The sequence below is a fragment of the Frankliniella occidentalis genome, unplaced genomic scaffold (genome assembly GCF_000697945.3).
Source record: "Frankliniella occidentalis isolate FOCC.00 unplaced genomic scaffold, Focc_3.1 Scaffold43, whole genome shotgun sequence".
In the NCBI taxonomy this organism is placed as follows: Eukaryota; Metazoa; Arthropoda; class Insecta; order Thysanoptera; family Thripidae; genus Frankliniella; species Frankliniella occidentalis.
The window spans coordinates 1,562,752-1,583,887 of NW_026267173.1; the positions used below are offsets into that span (position 1 = coordinate 1,562,752).

Sequence of the window (21,136 nt, forward strand, 5' to 3'; positions counted from 1 at the left end):
AGACCCAGCGCGTAATTACTGGCCCAGCTGGAAAGAAGTCTGGAGAGGATCCCGGGCCGGACACTTACACGGAGCCGCGCCGCGCGGTGGTGGAGCTCGAGCAGGACGGACAAACGGTTTCGCCTCAGTGACCGGGGCGAACGCGCGCGGGGTTTGGGGAGGAGGAAGAGGGGTGGGTCCCGGGGGGTGAGATAGACTCGGCACTACTTGAGCCTTTGGGGCTCGCTGAGTCCCTATTGAGGACTAGCCAACAAAATGACGGGAGAGAGGGGGAGGAGAGGGGGTGGCGTGCCACAAGAGAGGTGTTTCCACACACCGACTCGCTGAAAAAATATGCCGTGCAAACTACAAACAACTAACTGTTGATCCTCCTACCTGAAGGTGTTCGCCAGTGTCGGGGCTGTCTGCTGTCATGACGATGTCATCGCCGTCCTCGGTCGTCTCGATGTCCACCGTCTCCTCTTCGTCCTCGTAGCTCCGACTGCTACGCACATCGAAGTCCGTCGCGTCCTCCGCCTGTTGGTCAAGCACACGCCGTTTAGTTACCGCGTTTAGGGGGCGCGCTCAATCGTAGTGCACAGCGCGTCAGGGGCAGAAGGGGGTGCCATTTTACCTCAACCACTATGGGTTTTCTGTCGACCTCGTCTACGATGCGGGGCGCGGGTTGGCTGGCCCCCAGCGCCGTCGGCGGCGGCGGGGTAGGCTTGCGCTCCTCGGCCGCCACCTCGCGCGTGAGGTCGGCGGGGTGGTGCATGTCCCGGTGCAGGTCGCGCAGGTCCCGCAGGTCCCGCAGCTCGGCGGTGGGGTCCCTCATCTGCCGCGGCTCGCGGGCGTCGCGGGACTCGGCGGCCACCTCGCGGGAGAGGAGGGCGGGCGGCAGCGAGGGCACGGGGAACACGGGCCGGAAGGCGGAGGAGCGGAGTGCGTCCTGGTGGGCCTGGTGCGGCGGCACCGGCGGCAGCAGGGCGCTCGCCCACGCACGGGGCACCACACCTGCGACAAGGACCTTGGCTTTGCCACTTCCGTCTCCGAGCTTCCCATACCGCCGACCCAGCGTACTTACCGTCGGGCGAGAAGGCCAGCAGCGACCTCTTGGGCGCCAGCCAGGGCAGGGCCGCGTAGGGGGGCAGCACGTGGTGCGGGGGCGGGCCGAGCGGGGGCGGCGCCATGGCCGGGGGCAGCGGCGAGCCCAGCGGCGGCAGCGGGCTGGCCCGCCCCCAGGGGCCCCACTCGAGGTGCAGCCCCCGCGGCGGCAGGCAGGCGGACTGCCCGGGCGCCAAGGGGAACGGCGGGGCGGCCGTGGCGCCGGGCGGCGAGTCGAGCGGCGTCCTGGGCCTGCTCGAGGACTTGCTCATCTTGGCCGGGCTGGGCCCGGACGGGCTAGTGGGGTGCGCCTTGACGGGCGACGGTGGCGCGTTGGCCGCCCCTCCGGGGCCGAGTTCGCCGTCCTGCCGCGGAGCCTGCTGCTGTTGTTGCTGCTGCTGCTGCGGCGGCTGCTGTTGCTGCTGCTGCTGCTGGGAGGGCGTCGCTGGTTTGGACGCCGACCGGTCCTGGTGGTGCTGCGAGTTGGCCAGCAGCCGCTTGCGCGTGCCGCCGTTGAACATGGCCTTGACGTCCTCCCAGGCGTGCACCACCTCCTCGGGCGGGCTGCCCGTCAGGCGCATGTGCCGGCGCCACGAGTTGAAGTTGGCCGCGTCGGGCTGCACGTAGCGCGCCGCCGGCCCCGTGCGGTGCGAGTGGAAGATGAACTTGTTGGGCGAGAAGAAGAGGCCGCAGAGCACGCACTTGATGCACTTGGCGCGCGACGAGTTGTAGCGCGCCGGCAGGAACAGGCCGCGGCAGCCCCACGCGCACTCGTGGTGCACGCGGAACGAGAAGTCCTCCGGCAGCCGCGGCGGCGTGTTGTCGCCCAGGAACGACTTGCAGAGCCGCTCCGCCTCGCGCCTCGTGATCATGCCTGGCGGACGGGAGGAGCAACACGAAAAAAAAAAGGATTAGCTATTAAATACCTAAACAATAGCTAAATAGGCGATAACTATTTTTTTAGCTGTCACAAAAAATAGCTATCTAGCTAAAAATTTAGGTGTTTAGCTACATGATAAGCTACATATCTAAAATATAACTGCGTATCCCTCATTGAACACAGTGGTTTTGTCTATACAGTTAATCATTTTTCCGTAAATACATAGGCAGGCATACAAGTCCATGGACCTGCCTGTGAGAATCCCTCCCGTTTTATTTCACCCAGAAATACGGAAGTAGCAGACGCGTTCTTTGAAAAACAGATTCCGAATGCCGTTTAACTAGGTAATGGTGTTGGAAAGGGGCGCGGGCCGCTGCACGGCCAGCCTGGCGTTGAGGTCTCCCCAGGGACCGATCAGAAGGGCGGAGCGCAAACCAACTTGTCTGCGGCAAGTGTGTACTGATTTACCAATTATTTGATTGTGTCCCCTTTTTTTCGTCGCGTTTTAATGAGAAGAATAGTTTGTTAAAGTTGAAAGTTGGTAAGACAGAATGAGAAGTATGTAGGTAGCTATGGACCGGATGTATCTTTCAATGCGCTCCAGTGTTGCGGGCTTGCCTGCTCCCTAGGACGTCATGGATCCTGCGTCCTTAGCGAGAATGCAATCCCGCAAACTCTAGAGCACATTCAGAGGTACTTCCACTAACAAAATTTCGAGTGGAATGCGCGGCCGTGCAGTTTCGCTCACTCACCGCAGCGGCGCGAGGACACGGGCATGGCGCCGGCCCTGCGCAGGATCTCGAGCTGCACGGGCGTGCACTGCACGCAGGTGATGCCGAGCGCGACGCGCCGGTTGTGGATCTCGTTGTAGGAAAAGTCCCGGAGCAGCGTGTTGGAGATCTGCGCGAGGCAGAGGCGCTCGCAGCCCTCCATGACGAGCGACACGATGGGCTCGCCGTGCAGCTTGACGGTGCCCACCTGCGGGGGCGGGGCCGGCGCCGAGGCCGGGGCTGCTGGGGCCGGCGCCGGCGCCGGGGACGCCGGCGGCGATTCCATGTCCCTACGGCCCTGCAACAGGGGGGAAAAGAGGCACTGTGAGGCATTTGTCGTAGATTGACGGGAAAATTGTCCAGATGATGTGTCTCAAAAAAAATTACAATATGTCATTGTAAATTTACGTGCTGTTTCGACATACAACATGTTTTGTTAAAAATGACAACAAACCTTGTAAATTTACAAGTAGGATTGTACCACGTCGCCGAAGAAAATAATTTGTGCCTATTTGCAATCGGTCTTGGCAGAAATCCAAGTAGGAATCACCCTGCAAAAGACCACTTTGTTTCCTATCCGCGGAACTTCATAACCAGCCCCCCCCCCTCCCTCACCCCCCAATGATAGCGACCCCTTCTACTCGATTCTCTGACGGCCCCGCCTCGCTGCTGTCGCCCGTCACCATTCATCACTGACTATCCCCAGGTCCTGGCGCCGCGTTTGCCACCGCGACACGACGGTTGCTTGGGGCAACCGCAAAGGTAAGGGCGGCGCTGGAGGCTGACGATCGTCAGGAGAGGGAGAGGAAGGGAGGAGGGCAAGCAGCTAAAGGTCCCTCCTCCTCCTCCTCCTATTCCTCGTTTGCTCGGCGAGTCTCGAGACGCTCGCGACGATACAGCAGAGCAGCAAGCAGGAGACGACGGTGACGAGAGCAAAGTAGTCCCCTCAGCGCAGCGGGAGGGGGTTGGAGCGGAGGGTTGGGAGAGAGGGGGTGCTCGCCGCTGCCACCACCACAATAACGACCGACTCCCAAATCGCATTAAACACAGAGAAGTCAAATTAGTAAAGTTGAATAACAGATTCTCGGAGATGAGAGTCCGCGCGGCGTGTGGCTCGTAGTAATGACTTCCGTAGGCAACAGGCGTAAATCTAATAAAGGGGGCGGTCCGGGTCCGGGCCGGCCGGCGGCAATTCAGATTCATCAACAAGAAATGATATTTACAACACACGGGTCCTCCGCCCACTCCCCCTCCCCGCCCCCATCCTCCCTCTCCGTGTACATTGCTCGGGTCCATCTGTTCGTCCTCCCTACGCAGTCATTCTTCTTTCTGCCTGTCGCATACGGCTCTCGTTTTGGGACTTGATTGTTATTATGTTTTGGCTATTTTATCTTTATTTTTGTAACATCCTATTTTGCAGTAAAATCGCTCAGTATTCTTGAGGAATTGCCAGGTCAGTAAATGGATTGTGATGTATTGAAACCCAAATCGCAACGACAGGTATAGACAGACTATGGATGAGCTTCCAATACGCGCATGGTGTGTGGGCCACGGCAAACCCAAACACTCTTGTATGGCAAGTGCCGTGTGCAAGTGCGAATATATGGACATGAACTGGATTGCCGTTAATAATGCCTAATTGTAAACACGCACTTCGCGCTGACACACACTCACACCTACACACACGGCCCGCCTCTCCGGTCACAAATCGTGTGGCCCGCTGGCCCGCGCTGAGAGAGAGAGAGAGAGAGAGAGAGAGAGAGAGAGAGAGAGGGGGGGTAGAGTTTGGCAAGACCTCTCCCCAACCCTCGCCCTCCCATCGTGGCGGGCGGGCCCAGGGAGGGGCGGGCATGGTCGCGCTTTCCATAACCACGTTGTTTCCACCACAACCCCCGGACAGGCATCTTTATTCATGAAACCCTCGCCTCTCTCTCCCTCTCGTTTTCTCTCTCTTCCTCTCTCTCTGTCTGTATCTGCTCCTCGTCCACTTCTCTCGCGTATTGTCGGGGTAATAAAACGTGTTGGCGCATTCACGCCCGTGCGCCTACTGAGCGGGGGTTTTCGGACGAAGGATTTGAAGATTTGAAGCTATCCTGGCTGGCTACCTGACCACACCGTCGCCGTCCAGCTCTCCGTACTTAGACTCTTCCATAACTCATCCCCCTCATCAGTCTCTACGTTGAGAAGAATTCTGGGGCTGAGCTCTATCTGCACTACTATACGTTGAGTGTCCGAATCGGAGCTTTTTCGTTTCCACTTTTATATAGTTCCATGCAAACAGCACTGTCCTTATCACAGAGCATTGGGTTTGTAACTTATAAAGATCCGGCGGCAGCTATATTACAAACGACTTTTCTTTCATGTTACGAACCATCTCGGTTTGTAATAAAATAAAAACGGATGTCTTTGTAACTCAAAGACTTTGCTTCTATTAAAAAGGTTCCAAACTCTTCGTACGTTACAAAGAGCTGTTCTTAAGAAACTCACAGTGTGCACTAAACTGTTTGCAGCGCTGGGCTGGGATCTAAACGCAACATCCGTTCATTTTTTAAAGCCTAGCGCAAGAAAATTTACTGCACAGAGTGCAAAGCATGCTTGCGCAATGTAGAAGCAACTTCTAGTTGTGAGCTGGGACAAATTTGGGACCATTCAACACACGTCTAATGCCCGAGGGGGAGGGGGGTTAGTCTATAATTTGCGTCAAATCACAGTGGTATGACGCTTGTTAATCGCTTTTGGATAAAGCGGCGTTGTCAAGTGTGATTACTGGATACGACAAAGACGGATATGTGTACTAACTTTTGTAATGATGTCCATCATCTGAAAGGAAATATTTCACTTCTCAGCTCGTTATAGCCCGCTTTGCCGAGCGTTGCACGAAAACAACAGACTAGTATTTGAGAACCCCCGCCCCTCGCCCTCGCTGACAACTGGGGCTGGGTCGACCGCCGCGCCCGCCGCCGCCTGCCGCCGGCCGGGGTAGGCAAACCAGTTGAGCCCAGCAGCGCGGCGGGCGGCCTATGCGCCGGTACGCAGGCGCTAGCTGCGGGCGGCGGGCGGCGACGGGCAGCCGCCTTTGGGAGGGAGGGGCGTGAGGCTGTAGAAGGGCGTCATCCAGAGCGATTGGGGCTCGCAGTGTGGCCTCCCTTTGTCGGGCGGGGCGTTACAATAGTAATGACGCTCGAGTCACATAAACAGTAGCAAGAGACATCCGTAAGACAACCAGTCCCCTATCAAAATATCGCCCTACATCAGCGCAAATCCACGTCATGAGAACAACATTATACTAGTATAAAGTTTATACAGTATAAAACAGTACAAATTGAATGTAACGTTTTAGAAATACAAATTATTACCCTATACATTTTTCGCCAATTCGAGGCGTGTAGCAATAAATTTCCGATGCACGCGAATGCCGAGCACGTATAGTAGAAAGAATTTTGCATTTCCATAATAGTTAGGTGTTATTTTGAAGTTAAAAAATACAATAGATATTTGGAAAACTCAATTGAGATACATATAGTAGAATACAATAATCGGCTTTTTCGTAGGGGGAAAGGTCGAGTGAAACGCCGGATTACCAGTTATCGCGGTGTAAATGATTCGCCTCGAATATTCTTTCCTCCAGGTTCAATGTCGGCCGAAGCATGCTCTCTCTCTACCTAAATAAAAGGTAAAATGTCGCGCCTTTGCCTAGTTATAGTCGTTTTATGTCAGAGTTCAAGTACTCATTCCTTATAGACAATCTTGGCAATATGGTACTGGTACATGCTACCGGGTGTTTCCCCTTACTACACGCGCCCGTAAAATTGGGTTCCTTTCTCCCTCTGCTCGCAAGGCGCCATGCCCCCTGGAAGTAGGCAAACCCGCTTCTCACCGGCGCGTACGCTCCGATACGCCTGGCACACTCTAAAATAATTATTAAAACTCTCATGAGAATTGAGATCCCCCTCGGTTTCGGCAGGAGACCTACCTTAACAAGCAAGGTCCACTAAACACAGCACTATAGTAAAACAAATGTGTTGAGTCGTGCCTTTCCTGGAGCACTAAACACATTTTCACTAAATTACCCTAAAGATCCTAAAAATTAGTGCAACAAAGGCACTAAAACATTAGTTTTAGTTAGGTAGGAGTTAGCACCCCTTTGCTTTTTTCAGTGAGGTAACTCTGACACTTTATTATTTTTCTTAGATTATTCAAGTCGGCAGCCCCGCTCCACACCTTTCCATGTCAAGAACACGCTCAAAGTTTTGTGAAATACAAACAATAAAAAAGATTACCAACTAACTCGAACTCTACCTTAAATATACACCGTTAAAAAAGACAAAAAAAAACTCAGAGGAGTTCTTAAACTTTTTTAAAATTAAGAACAGACGGCTAACAGAGCAGGCAACAACCTATATACCTGGATGTCACGTGTCTCCCCCGCGGGTCGGATGACGTCTGTTCTCCTTTTCACTACGGCACACTGTTCAAAAGATGCACCGCCTCCATGCCGCCGCTGGCCGCCACAGGAAGGGGATCATACGGTCCCACCTTCACCACAAATGACAACACTCTGCTGCCCTCCGCGCGCGCGGCCACCCGGGCGCTCCGCCGCGCCCAACCAGTACACGTTGTCCTCGACCGCGACGGGACACCCTCCGCGGGGCGATGTGTCTCTCCCGGACTCCGTGTGCAGACTGCGTCGTCTGCTGGTGCGCGGCCCAGTTGGTCGCCGGGCGACGCGGGGAAGACCACCCCCGGCCTGACCCGCGCTCGTGCACCCGGCCTGGCACCCGGCCTGGCCCCGCCCTCCTGCACGCTGCACCCCCGGCCCGGCCAATGGGGTCGCGGCCCGCGGTGAGAGGGGAGGGGCTGCGGGGGTGGTGGGCGGAGCCGCGGCGGGACCGGGCGGGACCGGGCGAGGCGCGCCGGCGTGGCTCACGCGGGTATATCTTTGATCGAGATGTGGCAGCGGTGGTTGTACTGATGGTCTTCCTTTCACACGTCTTCACAAAATCTGGTCGAAGCTTTTCTTGTTTCGTGGAGCATTTTTTCCGGACCCATACTTTTCATGAACAGTTATTTGAAATATTATTCCTTTCAAGCACGGGATCGGACTCAGCAGTACTGTGTGATAAATTTACATTCGTCATTATTGGACACTACCTAATTCTTTTTTATGAAAATTGTTGGTAGTTCTTCTACTTTCAATCCCCCGCTAGGCAAAGTTACATGTACTCAAGTCACAACGGGACATATTTCCCCATACGCATGAGACGGATTAAAGCCGTGCCTGGCCTTGTATTATTGGCCTAGTTGCGAAAGGTTTGTTAAAACCAAGCTTTTCTTTTTCTGACCATGTCAAGTGTCGTGACTATGCAATATTGTGTTTTTGATATTACTCGGTCCAACGGGGCCAGCAGCCTCTTTGGCAATGACAGGTCAGTCATGAAGACATTTGTGCCTCTCTGAAAATCGATCCCCATCATTTCACTAAATCGCCATAGAAATTCGTAAAACTACAATTATAGCATTAGTAATCAACCCAAATCGTGTATTAGCAAACCCCTGGCTTCATGGAGTATTAAACCGTTTGAGCAGAACGGGTGGAGGAGAGGAAAGGGGGGAGCAGGTGTCGTGTAGTATCCGACTGACAGATTTATGACTGTTGGGGCGATGCACTGTTGGTTGCCTACATACTGGGTTTGTTTTTGTTGCCTACCTTTCAGGCGGATCACTGAAGACGACTGGAGTCGACCCCCCCCCCCTCCCTTTCCCCCGTCATTTTAAAGCCCGCGCCCAGAAAGATGTTGCTTTACGAACATGGGGCCTGGTCTATGAATTTTATGTATATCGGACGGTGCGATTACGTCCCTGACTTCACAACTCGCTGTCCTCCAGTCTGTCGCGAATGCGGTATGGTATAGACGAGAAACTCAAAGTCGCATGTTTTTTCTTGATTGCGCATGACAAACGACCTGACACACCTTTCATCAGTGACCCGGGGTCAGGGTCGCTGACCCCACATCTGATAGATGTAGTAGCGATTGAGGATACTGCTCATTTAGATATTTGAGTTATCGTGGTCGATGATCGTTGTGTGAGAAACAACGAAAAGAAATGTTAAAGATCACCAACGTAATTCACGGTTTAAAAATCTTTTCGTCTACACGTTCATTCAATCAGGCATATTTTCCGTTCAATCTACGTGCCATTTTTCCCTCTAAGGCATAATTCTCATTAAAACTCGCCACATGGCCTTCACTTATCCGGGTGCTAAACAAAACCTAAATCGCTGGTGATTTGCGTCGCAAGTTGAACTTTGCCTCATCCAATCAGTCAGGGCTGGCCAACCCCAGTAACTATTTTAAACGCATTGTATGCAGGAATATCGCCCAACGGCAACCAATGATTATTTTAAAAAAGTAAAGTTTTCTTTTTATTTGCATAGTTTGGTGGTGTAGGTTCTTATTTTGTCTCTAGGCGTTGCTTTATTTCTAGAAAATAAGTTAGTGTGGTGGCAGCAGTGGCTTCCTCTTCAACTGTTTAATAGTCTGTTGTTGTTTTTGTTGTTGTTTTGTTCTTCATTACTAGTTCAACTCAACCACTGGTTGTGTACTGTTGGGATTTGGAAGACAAGGACAAAAATCGTGATTTGAAATGTCCCTTCGCGTAATGTTGTCGCTTTAAAGGTCCCTTTTGTTTCTGCCTTTTGTTATTTGTCTCTCATCAAAATGGATGCTGCGTCTTTAAACCTAATGTCTATTGCGGAAAATGGTTCGGACAAACAAGGAAGGTACGAAAGCTCGTATAACCTATTCCTACGAATATTTCCTTAGTTCAAAGGGCAAATATGTCGATGAAATATGTGCCACAGCCAGATTAAATTTATCTTGTGTCACTTCATGTTCAAAGTTGATGACAATATTCGTAAACCAAATCTGTTGTTGATAGGTCTGCCTACTGGTCTATTTCAAATCAACTTTATCATTCTAAAGTTAATTTTTTAACCATGTTGACTTTTTTTTTTTGGTAATTCGATGTTTTTGCAAAATTTTCCAGCTGTCTTTTGCTACGATATGCAAGCCAAAATTCACTGGATGAAAGCTCTCAAAAACACCTCCCTAGATCTGGTGCCAAGGAAAAACCCCCTTACCATAATCATCATCATACTAACAGAGCATTTGAAGTTATGAATGTCATGCGCAAGTAAGTATATCACATTCTAGTATTGTAGCAAATCAAGAGCAGTTATTTGAAAACTTTTATTTTTTTGTCATTTGCAGGCAAAACTTATTATGTGATGTAACACTTATATCAGATAATAATTCAGAAGTTTCAGCTCATAAAATGGTACTTGCAGCCTGTAGCCCATATTTTTATGCCATGTTCACAAGTTTTGAAGAAAGTAAATCAGATCGTGTGACATTGCAAGGTGTAGATTCAACTGCATTGCAGCTTCTTGTTGATTATGTATATACCTCAGAGGTGCATGTTACAGAGGAAAATGTACAGGTACTTCAAAAGTCCCAGGCTATTTGAACACAGATTATAAATTGGTTATCTGTACCTGCATGATATTAAATTTTCCCTCTTTAGGTTTTACTGCCAGCAGCGAATCTGCTACAACTCACTGATGTGAGAGATGCTTGTTGCGACTTCTTGCAAGGTCAATTGCACCCTACCAATTGCCTCGGAATAAGAGCCTTTGCAGACCTCCATGGATGTCTTGAGCTCTTGTCACATGCAGATTCCTACATAGAACAACATTTTTCGTATGTACAGTCCAGTATTGATGTATAGCAATATTGATTGAAAATATTTACTTGAGTAATTTTGTACTTCAGGGAAGTTGTAGAATGTGAAGAATTTCTCACCTTGTCTCCTCAACAAGTTTCAAAACTTATTTGTAGTGATCGTTTGACAGTTCCATCAGAAGAAAAGGTAAAATTTTTGTAAACTTTTGTCAATTACTTACATGTACTTGTTATTATGAATTATTCTATCTATCTATGTGTTGGTTCAGGTTTTTGAGTGTGTAGTTGGTTGGGTTCATCATGATCTCGAATTAAGACAGACCCAGCTCCCTCTCTTGATGGAACATGTACGCTTACCACTGCTCTCTCAAGAGTACTTAATGCAGCGTGTAGAAGAAGAACCACTTTTAAAAGCAAATCTTCAGTGTAAGCATTTTCAATCTTCTCTTAATTTTAAAATTTTGTGTATAAATATTATCTTGTCAAAATTAATCCATTTCTTGATTACCCCGGCAATCTTATTTTGCAGGTAAGGACTTTCTTATTGAAGCATTTAAATATCACTTATTGAAAGGAGAACAAAAATTGTCTTTCAAAACTCCAAGAACTAAACCAAGACAGCCAGTAGGCTTACCAAAAGTAAGGCCATACACTGCTAAACGTCTTTCTCAATTGACTGTGAACTAATTATCAAATCTTGCAGGTTCTCCTCGTTGTAGGTGGACAAGCTCCAAAAGCTATTCGAAGTGTAGAGTGCTTTGATTTCAAGGAGGAGAGATGGTACCAAGTTGCTGAAATGCCTACCAGGCGCTGCAGGTATTCAAGTTTTATCATGCTTTTATGCATACACTTTTTGAGAGTTGTCCTTGGGTTACCTATTCCTCAACTCTTTTTTTAATTACAGAGCTGGATTGTCCATTATTGGTGGTAGAGTCTATGCAGTTGGAGGTTTCAATGGGTCCATGAGAGTGAGAACTGTCGATGTTTATGATCCATCAACAGATCAGTGGACCTCATGTGCAAGTATGGAAGCTCGACGCTCAACACTTGGTGTTGCCGTTTTGAATAGCTGTATATATGCTGTAAGTTTTTTGGGCTTTTTTTCCCCCTTTTTTGTCTTTTTCACGCCAGTTCTGGTTACATTTGGGATTTTGTATCTGTAATCAGGTTGGAGGATTTGATGGGTCAACAGGACTTAATTCTGCAGAGATGTATGATCCCCGAACACATGAGTGGCGATTGATTGCACCAATGTCTACAAGAAGAAGTAGTGTTGGAGTTGGGGTGGTCAACAGTCTATTGTATGCAGTAAGTATCCCTATCAGCTGTAAATTCACATATGCATGACTTGTTTCGAAACCCAAAATAGACTACTCATTATTTGAACCCTACTCTGTCTTAAGGTCGGTGGCTATGATGGAGCATCTCGTCAGTGTCTTTCTACTGTAGAATGCTATCACCCTGATTTGGATAGCTGGTCATGTGTACCAGAAATGTCAGTTAGGCGCTCTGGTGCAGGTGTTGGAGTTTTAGATTGTATTTTATACGCTGTTGGTGGTCATGATGGACCTCTAGTGCGTAAAAGTGTTGAAGCGTATAATCCAGAGACAGAAACATGGACCCAGGTTGCTGATATGTCATTTTGCAGAAGAAATGCTGGTATGCCTACCAATAATCATGTATTGTTAAATGAAATTTTAAGACTTCATATGTCTGTATTTATCCTTCATTCTGTTTTTATCTGTATTCTAGGTGTTGTTGCCTTAAATGGGCTGCTGTATGTTGTGGGTGGAGATGATGGCTCAGCAAACTTGGCTTCAGTGGAGGTATACAATCCAAAAACTGACTCATGGTCCATGCTTCCCTCTTCCATGGGCATTGGAAGAAGCTATGCAGGTGTTGCAATAATTGACAAACCTACGTAATGTGATGAGAAAAGCATCAAAGTTGTCAAAGTTGTATGTCATGGTACAACCACTGAACCGTCCATCATCAGTTACCCATTCCCCATTGCTCCACCTGCCATTTAATTTCTAAAGTATCACAGGAAACACATCTTTTGGGCTTTTTTCTGCATCAAGTTTTTCTTTTCAATTTTAATGCCATGGTTGTGCTGGTATTTAAGTTTCATCTATGTACACAGATATGATCTCTTCACTGTACTTACAATCAAAACGTGCATCTAGCATCTGTTATGCAAAATCAATATCATGTGGAATGTAATTCTTACTTATGTGAGTTGAATTACATCTGTAGTATTTATTTTATAATCTTAAATTTCTGTTTTGACTTAAGATTTAAAAAAAATTGTTTTCTTATTAAACACTAAATGTATCTACTGTATTATACTATACCTTTTTTTTTTTTTTTTTAGGTGTTTTAACATTCTTGCAGGACTTTCAAAAGTCTGTAACCGATATAGAGATTTTAAAATTTTGATTTCCAGTGACCAATCAAATTAGGGGAAATTCCTGAGCGTAGAATATAATTTATTTTTATGTAAGAATTTTAATGTTTCAATTTTCATTGCACTGACACAAATTCATTCATAGGCAGCAGATCAAATATTTACATACAAAAGCTGGTTTCTAGCATTAAGATAATCTTTCAACACATCAATAACTTTGACTATCTCGTACTCACCATTGTAGCTGCTTTTTTTTTCTAAATATTACTTTTAATTAGCTCTCTACCCTTTCATTGGGTTGTTAAAGATGTGATGCACTTGCATTTCTTCTAAATGTTCTGATGGCATACTGTTACAATTGTGATATTTTGAGATTTAAGATTTAGTTTCTTGAGCTGTTGAGTGTTCTCTTTCTTGAGATTTGACCTGCATGCAAAGTTGTAGCTTTGCCAATATAAATGTGATATCTAATTTTGTGATTGTTCAAATTCGTATGTACTATCATTTTTTATCCTTTGAAAACCAAGACAGTAGTACTACCCTCTCTTTCCTAATACTGGCTTGCAAAATGGTGTTAGTTCTCCACAGCAAAACAAAAATTAATTGTCTACTCTTACTGTTTTCACACCTTCAAATTTGAAGAGTCAAAGACCAGTTTGTGGATCATGAGATGTCTATTGCTACCCTTAAGTAACTTCATTAGTGAAACAAGTGTTACATTTTTCTACCTTTTTGTGCCTGTCTTCGCACTATATAGACAATGGTGTGCGGCTAATTTGTACTTTCTAAAATATACAACTTAAGTTATTTTGGAGAGAGAATTACTTGAAACAATCTGTTAGTATATGATAAACATCTTGTAGAAATGACAGACTAATATACCCACTCTTGCCTGAACCTTTCCAAATGTTTTGAATCTAAATAATTGTTCACTTACGAATACCTACTTTTGTCTTGGCTCTGTAGTGTTAGCCAAAAATTCCAAATATAGTACATGATGATAAATGTATATAATATTATTATCATTCAAGAAAAATTGTTCTATCCATTGTAATAAATTTTTAATTGTGCCAAACAAGTTTTTATTTGCAATTCCAGTTTTATACAAGTAACAGCTTACATGAGAAGTTTGTGAAATTAGAGTTGCTAATCTCACCAAAAAGATAGCAGAAAGGAGATTATGAAACACTGCTATGTTTTTAGAACCCATTTATTTCGCAATAGTCACAAGTTCTATTCAAATTATTACATGTCTATCTTTACAAGGAAATATACAAGGTACCAATGAACTAGATGGTACATTCACAGCCAGTGGGATGAGTTCTCATACTCCATACGGTCCTGAGGATCTGCATGGGCATAGTATGATTGAGCAGAATACTCAACCCACTCATTCTCTCCAAGAGTGCTGAATACAGGAGTACCATACAAGGTTCCAACCTCCCATCCTTCGACATCCTTCATCAACTCTGCCTCAGCATCACGATTCCTCCTCATCTGTCTCAAAAGCCTATAAACACAAAATACATTAATTGAAATCAATACTTCAAAGCAAGGAAGATAGAATAGTTAAGATATCAAGAAAAACAACTCCACTTACTGTCGATCACGTTCAGCCAGAAGGAAGGGTTGGGTTGCAATCTGACCACTTTTCTGCTCCAAATAAATTTTCTTCAACCTTTGACACGACATTGTGTATAAAACACTGCCAACGGCATAGGAAACAAAAGCGGTTAAGGCAATACGTGATCCTAAAAAATTAAGATAAGATAATTTTCAAAATGAAATTGTATACAGACAACAGACACTGACACAAAGTCTTGACAGGTGGCACTGTCACAGTTTAACAAAGCAAGATTGACTAGTGTTAAAAAGGAAATTGTATTACTTCAAAATATATAAATGGTTATTAAAAGACAAAATAGTTTTGGCAAATTAAGAAAAACATTGAAACAGCTTAACTCACCATTGAAGAATGTCCTGTGGGGTACTTTCTCGTATGAAACTTTACCAAATCCACCTGGAGGTGGAAGGTCTTGAGGTGGGGCAACAGCTTTCGACATTTCCTCACTTTTTCAAAACTCTTTCAAGTAAAGTAGAAAACTATTTTATTATTGCAAGGAACAAGAAAGATATAACCTTTCTGTTACCACCAGAAGACGTACTCCGCCTTTGTTATCTTCTAGCTGCCCTGTCAGCTGTTTTCTTTTTCCAAGTCGTTCTTACGGCGGTGGCGGTGCTCTGAAAGAAAAAAAAACAGCAGACAGCAGCCACATGGAACACATGTGTTGACTTGTACGACTTGTTTGTTTTTGTGAATTTATGTTTGAAAGGAAGTCATGGGCTTAACAAAGCCACAGGAACGCCATAGGGCAAGTGCCCTTAAACAGTCAAACAAGGCTCACAAACATGGTCGCCATAAGAGTAAAGGAATTATTGATAATGAGACTAAAGGTGAGATACTTAACCTTTCTTTGTAGGTATTAGGCCTGTATTTGTTGTGTACTTAATTCTCATTTCTGCGATTTATGTTACCTAGGAAAGATTTCAGTGAAGGCCATCACTAAACGAAACAAGAAGGATCTAGGTAAAGACGAGAGACGACACCAAGCAGGGCAGCTTCGTAAGAAGAAAAGGGATGAAGTCCTTCTCAAGAAACGAGCCCTCGGAGGCTCTAAAACTGCACCATTCCTGGTGAGCAGAAGTCTGCGCCAAACCTATACCACATCAATTTTAAAATTCTAATCACAATTTTAGTGGTTTTGAATTCTGAGACGAGGACAGTCAATGACTTGTTAAGTTTCATAATCAGTATTGTATTGTACTTTCTTTCAGGTGGCAGTTGTCGCACTCTCTCCAGAGATTTCTACTGCTGAAGTATTGGAAATGCTTCAAAGAGCAGACCCTGAAGCAGTTGTCACAAACAGTCCTAACAAAATTGTCCACATAAGGTAAGCTTATGAATTTACTTAAAGAAATGTCATTTGCCAATATTATAATATCACTATGTGAGTTACTTGGTGAGTTAACATGCCTTTCGTTTTTCAGTGTTCCAAGATTTAAGCAACGTTTTTCCTTCCTGGAAGTGGCACCTGGTGATGTGTATGCTACTTTGGATGCCCTAAAGATTGCTGATACTGTTCTATTTGTGGAAACAGCTCGTCATTGGGAAGAAGGTCTCTACCCTGAAGCAGAACTGCTATTGACTACATCCATGGCTCAGGGCTTGCCCACATCGGTTGTAGCAATTATGGACCTAGAATCAGTTCCAAAAAAGGTATTTACCTACTCCAACAAAACATGCATTTATATTCACATATAATTTCAAATTTCTATCCCATTGCTTTACGTTTTTTCAAAACAAAAAACAAACAGAAACAGCAAGAAGCCAAGATCTCTATTCAAAAAGAAATGGGTCAGTACTTGCCCGATGAAAAGGTATTAACTTTATCATCAGACAGTGACTCCATCCTCCTACTCAGGCGAATAGGTAGCCAAAAACAAAAGTCCATAACTCAACGAGATCGTAGACCACATTTAATGGTTGAAGAAATTCAATCAGTACCAGAGACAGAGGTAAATTCTTTTGATTTTATCCTCGAATTGAGCTTACATGTTCGTATTTTACACCAGCAGATCTAATTTTATTTTATTTTCTATTTTTTTTTCTAAGGGTTGTGAATTTATCAATCTTCGGGTTTCTGGATACTTGAGAGGTCAGAATATCACGGCAAATCAATTAGTTCATATACCTGGCTGGGGAAACTTTCAAATCCAGCAAATTGAAACTCCAGCATTGGATCCTCATCCACTGGATGTTCGCAAGCGGACTGATGATGGCATGGAAGAAGATGCAAAAGTCCTTGAAGTTGCTGATCCATCAAAGCAGGTAATTAAGAATTAATTTTTAATTGATCATAGGCACAGTATGTATATTTTGTGTTTACATTTACTTATGCTATAGTTGTACTGTGAATTGTTTTGAAGGAAAGTCTTGAGAGTGAAAACATACCCGATCCTATGGATGCTGAACAAACTTGGCCCACAGAGGAGGAAATAGCTGAAGCAGAAGCCGAACGTAAGGCCAGGAAAATAATCAAGAAAGTTCCTAAAGGATTTTCTGACTATCAGGCTGCGTGGATTCCAGACTGTGATGCAGGTTAGACGAAAACCAAACTGTCCACTAATCCAGAAATGTTTTAAAAACATTCAAGCTGTTAAAGCTGTGTTGTTGTTTTTCCTTCAGAGGAAGTTTCTGGTGATGAGGAGGAATCTGACTATGATGATGCCATGGAGGACCCAGATCTTGATGCCATGTCAGCAGAGGACAGTAACCAATCTGAAGATGAACATGATGATGAAGAATATGATACTGTTACTGTCACCGAAGGTGCACCTGATGCAGATCGTTATGATGCAGAAATGGACATGCATGAAGAGCTAGAGACATTGAAAAAACTCAAAGGTAAAGCTGTCTACAAGATTCAAACCATAATATTGCTAAATTTGTTGTTTGTAACCTTTTTTCTGTATAATTTGCCAACTGCTTGGATTCTTTTTTCTTTAGATGCCAAATCTGATGCCCAGTTTCCTGATGAAATTGATACACCTCATGATATGGCTGCAAGGTTGCGGTTTCAAAAGTACCGTGGTTTACAGTCATTCCGTACTTCTCCTTGGGACCCCAAAGAAAATTTGCCTAGCGATTATGCAAGAATATTTCAGTTTGAAAATTTTGATCGTACTCGAAAACGTGTCCTAGACCAGCTTAAAGATAATTGCTTGGGAGCCATGGTACTTCCAGAATCTTATTCTAAATTTGTCACATTTCAGCAAATTAGTAGTAGTAATGTTATTTCTCATAATTTAACATTGTCTTGTTTCTATTCTAGCCTGGTTGGTATATCACCCTTGTCATCACCAATGTTCCCAGGGAAATGATTGAAAATCAGAAGCATGGAATTCCCTTAGTTTTGTATGGACTGTTGCCTCACGAGCAAAAAATGTCTGTTCTGAACTTGGTTCTTAAACGTCCTGCTCAAATGTCATTTGGTTTGCAAACCCCTATAAAATCTAAAGAACAGCTTGTGTTTCAGTGTGGATTTAGAAGGTTTAAAGCATGCCCTGTTTTTAGTCAACATACAAATGGAAGTAAACACAAGGTAAAATTTAGTCACATCAGTTTTGTATATCAGCTCATAAATCTTTCCAGTGCACTTATATAGATGTTTCCCATTGATTAATTTTAGTTTGAGAGGTATTTCCAACCTGATGCTGTTGTTGTTGCTACCGTATTTGCACCAATTACTTTTCCACCTGCATCAGTTTTAGCATTTATTGAGCGTAAAGATGGAACTCAGGTAAGTTAGTGCATAGGTTTTGGTAAATTTATGTGCTTTCTCCTTTTTTTGTTGCTCTTACCCTATTGTCTTGTGTGTCTATAGCAACTGGTCGCTACAGGAAGTTTACTTTCGGTCAATCCTGATCGTATTATTTCAAAACGAGTTGTTTTGAGTGGACATCCATTCAAAGTGAACAAACGCTCAGCAGTCATTCGATTCATGTTCTTTAATCGAGAGGACATAAACTGGTTCAAACCGGTAGAACTCAGAACCAAATTTGGCCGGCGTGGACATATTAAAGAACCATTAGGTATGCATCAAATTTACTATTAGACAAAAATTATTTTCATTTCCAGGTAGCTGTACAAAACTTTAAAATCAAATGATTTAATTGCCTTGTTTGTTTTTCCCATTAGGTACTCATGGTCACATGAAATGTGTATTTGATGGTCAACTCAAGTCTCAGGATACAGTCATGCTTCATCTGTACAAGCGAGTGTTCCCTAAATGGACTTATGACCCATGTGTTACTGCACCTGACCCCTTATTTAAGACTGTCCTGAGGTCAATTGAGGAAGAGGATGAGGAAATGAGTTAAGCGGATGAATTTTGCCTTACAATTTCTTTTATTGTAACATAATTGTGTATTATAGTGTTGTTTATTCTCCTTCAATTATTTATACTTAAAATAAATATTAGAGATTTATTCAAAGAAGGTGTTAATTTGTACTTCCAAGTTGCCCTTGAATAATGGCACTATGAAAAGTTCGAATTATTTTGGTTTGCGCAGGCGCAGGACCTGTTTTGTTATCTTCTAGATGCTGTCAGCTTACAGGGGATGAAAGTGGATTCTGTCTTCCTTCTAATATTTCGACGATATCTGCTGGGCGTGGGCGTGGCTTTATTCAAGAGGGGAGGGGGGGATAACATCTCTTATTTGATTTGGGCGTGGCCGGGTGACTGTGGCTGTGTCCAAAGCGACGAGGCACCCAACCGGAAGCAGGAAGGCGAAAGGTGTGAAGCGGTGTGCGCTGGCCTCCCTACCTGGCTCCTGGCTGCAGGAGACCCTAGACACCCCGACGTGCCTTAACCGACGACGCCCCGTCCCCCTACCCACCACCTCTGTGCTACCCACCACTGCGGCGCACCACCACCGGCGTCTGGAGCAGAAAAGGATGCAAGTGGACGTTTCGGAGAAGTCATTCTACCCGTCAACGAGCATATATATAACGTCATAAAGTCGATCCGTCATCGTGATCTGTCCTTCCTACACGTCATGGCGACGTACACTACTGGAATTCCCCCTCCCCTCCTCCGTTTTACTCTTGGAGGCAGCACCAATTGCATGGAGCCCGGTCAGCTGCTGATTTTCCGCTGAGTTGAGTTGGCCGAAACGAAGCAAACTGCGCCTAAGAAAACCGATACTGCGAAGGAAACCTGTGTCTTACCTGGCACTCACGCACACGCATCCACCAACAAGCAAGGCATCGATCGATCGTCGATGGTGCGAGCTCGGTGTTCGGTTCTCGGCACGGCGGAGAGAGCAGCCAGCACCCGCGTGCGGCGTGTTCCGGGACATGTTGTACTTATGAATAAACATAGCAATACATGCAGCAGCAGAGAGAGGGAGAGAGCGTGGGAGGGGGTTTGCCTAGCATCAAGTAAACAACCGGATATTGCATTGACAAGGCTGACGAACAGTAGGAGTATTCGCGGTAGAGTAATAGTTTTGTGGTTTTTTTCGATCAACATTTTCAATTTAAAAAAATAAGTTAATTAAACCTTCTTCCCCACCCCCACCCCCTATTCTGGTAAAGGACCAACTTAATTCCTTGCCTCTTCCTTTTGTGCCCCCGCCCTACCTCCCCGTTCTCTCTCCGCGTAAGGATTTGTTTTCTCAATCGACTACAAATTTATTGTCTGGCGATACCCTCTGTTCTTGCACTTGGACGAAGTGGCCGACGAAGATCGCACGTAAAGAAAAGGCGTTGGCTTTGGGTGGGCGAGGTAGATGGTAGATGTGGCAAACGGAGGGAAGGGTAAAGGGGAGGGGGGGGGGTTGATCTGCTCTGGTATGCCCTGTCCTGCTCGCGCCCGTGCCCCGCCCCAGACCTTGGTTCGGGCGTGGCCGTCCTTGGCTGCCGGCTGCCATACACAGCACCACTTGGCACAAGCCCCGCTCTGCCCCTACCCCTCTCCCCACCGGCCCGAGTGAGTGAGTGAGCCTTACGCCCCGGCCGGAGACTTCTTAATAATCGACGCACGAACTTGGCTCCATATCTCAAATATTGTTCCCGACACTACTTGCTTTGCTTGTCTTTTCGCAATAAGAAAAAATGATAAAGGGCAAATCAATTTTGTGCTTTTTAAACATCAACAGTCTATCTACGCAGTCGTTGTCGTATATGATGTGCTAGGATTTAGGATGTGCCTCACGCGTTTCCCTCAAAAGAGCAGAACCGTGTTGATTGTTCGCCTATTCATTGGGTTCCTCTCTCGCATCTCACATGTTGAAGACTTAGGGACCATTTAGAAAATAAGTCCGTCATTCGTCGTTACGGAACGGCCAGGTTCAGCTCCATGCAAGCTCTCATAGCGCCTGGTAGGTAGGCAACATCACGCCTGCAGTGCATGTGTGTACCGCGGGGTGGCCTACCCCCAGCCTCGCAGGCGCCGTGGTTAGCCAACTGAGTCCGAGGAAAACGGCGGTATTTTCTGGGCGATCACACATCGATCAATCAGTTTGAAAAGAAGTTGTCAAATTGACTTCGGGGGTAAAATATAAAAGAAATAAGTGGCTGCCAAGATGATGTGGGCGTATGTCAACCGTGAGGCGGTAGCGAAAATGAGGGGGGTGGGGCGGGTGTGTCGTCTTCTCGCTCTAGGACGGAAGTCGGTGGTATGCTAGGGTG

General features: G+C 45.8%; 4 protein-coding genes across 5 annotated transcripts in view; 2 read left to right on the forward strand and 2 right to left on the reverse strand.

The window, feature by feature from the left end:
• Positions 1-7,447, reverse strand: part of LOC113216251 (SKI family transcriptional corepressor 1) — a 30,399-nt gene extending 22,952 nt beyond the window's left edge. Inside the window, exons 1-5 of the mRNA XM_052266787.1 lie at positions 7,139-7,447; positions 2,716-3,031; positions 1,064-1,957; positions 614-993; positions 376-516 (exon numbers count right to left, since the gene is read on the reverse strand). Coding sequence (XP_052122747.1) covers positions 376-516; positions 614-993; positions 1,064-1,957; positions 2,716-3,019 — 1,719 coding nt within the window. The 5' untranslated portion in view covers positions 3,020-3,031; positions 7,139-7,447. The remainder of the gene's footprint in view (positions 1-375; positions 517-613; positions 994-1,063; positions 1,958-2,715; positions 3,032-7,138) is intronic.
• Positions 1-13,960, forward strand: part of LOC113218416 (ring canal kelch homolog) — a 79,278-nt gene extending 65,318 nt beyond the window's left edge. The window contains exons 1-12 of one of the 2 annotated variants that reach the window (XM_026438765.2): positions 9,293-9,514; positions 9,781-9,927; positions 10,005-10,233; positions 10,318-10,493; positions 10,566-10,662; positions 10,745-10,901; positions 11,005-11,114; positions 11,179-11,291; positions 11,380-11,557; positions 11,643-11,783; positions 11,879-12,134; positions 12,228-13,960. In XM_026438765.2, the coding sequence (XP_026294550.1) occupies positions 9,453-9,514; positions 9,781-9,927; positions 10,005-10,233; positions 10,318-10,493; positions 10,566-10,662; positions 10,745-10,901; positions 11,005-11,114; positions 11,179-11,291; positions 11,380-11,557; positions 11,643-11,783; positions 11,879-12,134; positions 12,228-12,400 (1,839 nt within the window). In that variant the 5' untranslated portion in view covers positions 9,293-9,452 and the 3' untranslated portion in view covers positions 12,401-13,960. Of the gene's footprint in view, positions 1-9,292; positions 9,515-9,780; positions 9,928-10,004; positions 10,234-10,317; positions 10,494-10,565; positions 10,663-10,744; positions 10,902-11,004; positions 11,115-11,178; positions 11,292-11,379; positions 11,558-11,642; positions 11,784-11,878; positions 12,135-12,227 lie in introns of those variants that run through there. The other variant, XM_052266788.1, reaches the window with a different exon arrangement.
• Positions 13,961-14,076: 116 nt separating this feature from the next.
• LOC113218417 (NADH dehydrogenase [ubiquinone] 1 alpha subcomplex subunit 13) lies at positions 14,077-15,085 on the reverse strand. The gene is made up of 3 exons (XM_026438766.2): positions 14,849-15,085; positions 14,483-14,633; positions 14,077-14,392 (listed from the first exon to the last, which is right to left on the reverse strand). The coding sequence occupies exons 1-3, from the start codon at positions 14,943-14,945 to the stop codon at positions 14,185-14,187; spliced, it is 456 nt and encodes a 151-aa protein (XP_026294551.1). The 5' UTR covers positions 14,946-15,085; the 3' UTR covers positions 14,077-14,184.
• A 34-nt stretch (positions 15,086-15,119) lies between these two features.
• Positions 15,120-18,939, forward strand: LOC113218434 (pre-rRNA-processing protein TSR1 homolog). The gene is made up of 13 exons (XM_026438792.2): positions 15,120-15,336; positions 15,422-15,576; positions 15,718-15,833; positions 15,931-16,159; positions 16,258-16,458; positions 16,556-16,771; positions 16,870-17,041; positions 17,129-17,347; positions 17,450-17,676; positions 17,775-18,044; positions 18,132-18,242; positions 18,327-18,534; positions 18,641-18,939. Exons 1-13 carry the CDS (start codon positions 15,222-15,224, stop codon positions 18,820-18,822), a joined length of 2,421 nt encoding a protein of 806 aa, XP_026294577.2. The 5' UTR covers positions 15,120-15,221; the 3' UTR covers positions 18,823-18,939.
• The last annotated feature ends 2,197 nt before the right edge of the window (positions 18,940-21,136 follow it).

What these genes read in the sequence shown, in the direction of transcription:
- LOC113218434 (XM_026438792.2), top strand. Translation starts at nt 15,222, where the DNA reads ATGGGCTTAACAAAGCCACAGGAACGCCATAGGGCAAGTGCCCTTAAA. An exon ending in AACAAAATTGTCCACATAAG is followed by an intron (nt 15,834 to 15,930) that starts GTAAGCTTATGA and finishes TTCGTTTTTCAG; the next exon opens with TGTTCCAAGATTTAAGCAAC. An exon ending in ACATATTAAAGAACCATTAG is followed by an intron (nt 18,535 to 18,640) that starts GTATGCATCAAA and finishes TTTTCCCATTAG; the next exon opens with GTACTCATGGTCACATGAAA.
- LOC113218417 (XM_026438766.2), bottom strand. Translation starts at nt 14,945, where the DNA reads ATGTCGAAAGCTGTTGCCCCACCTCAAGACCTTCCACCTCCAGGTGGA. An exon ending in CCACAGGACATTCTTCAATG is followed by an intron (nt 14,634 to 14,848) that starts GTGAGTTAAGCT and finishes TTAATTTTTTAG; the next exon opens with GATCACGTATTGCCTTAACC. An exon ending in CTGGCTGAACGTGATCGACA is followed by an intron (nt 14,393 to 14,482) that starts GTAAGTGGAGTT and finishes TTGTGTTTATAG; the next exon opens with GCTTTTGAGACAGATGAGGA.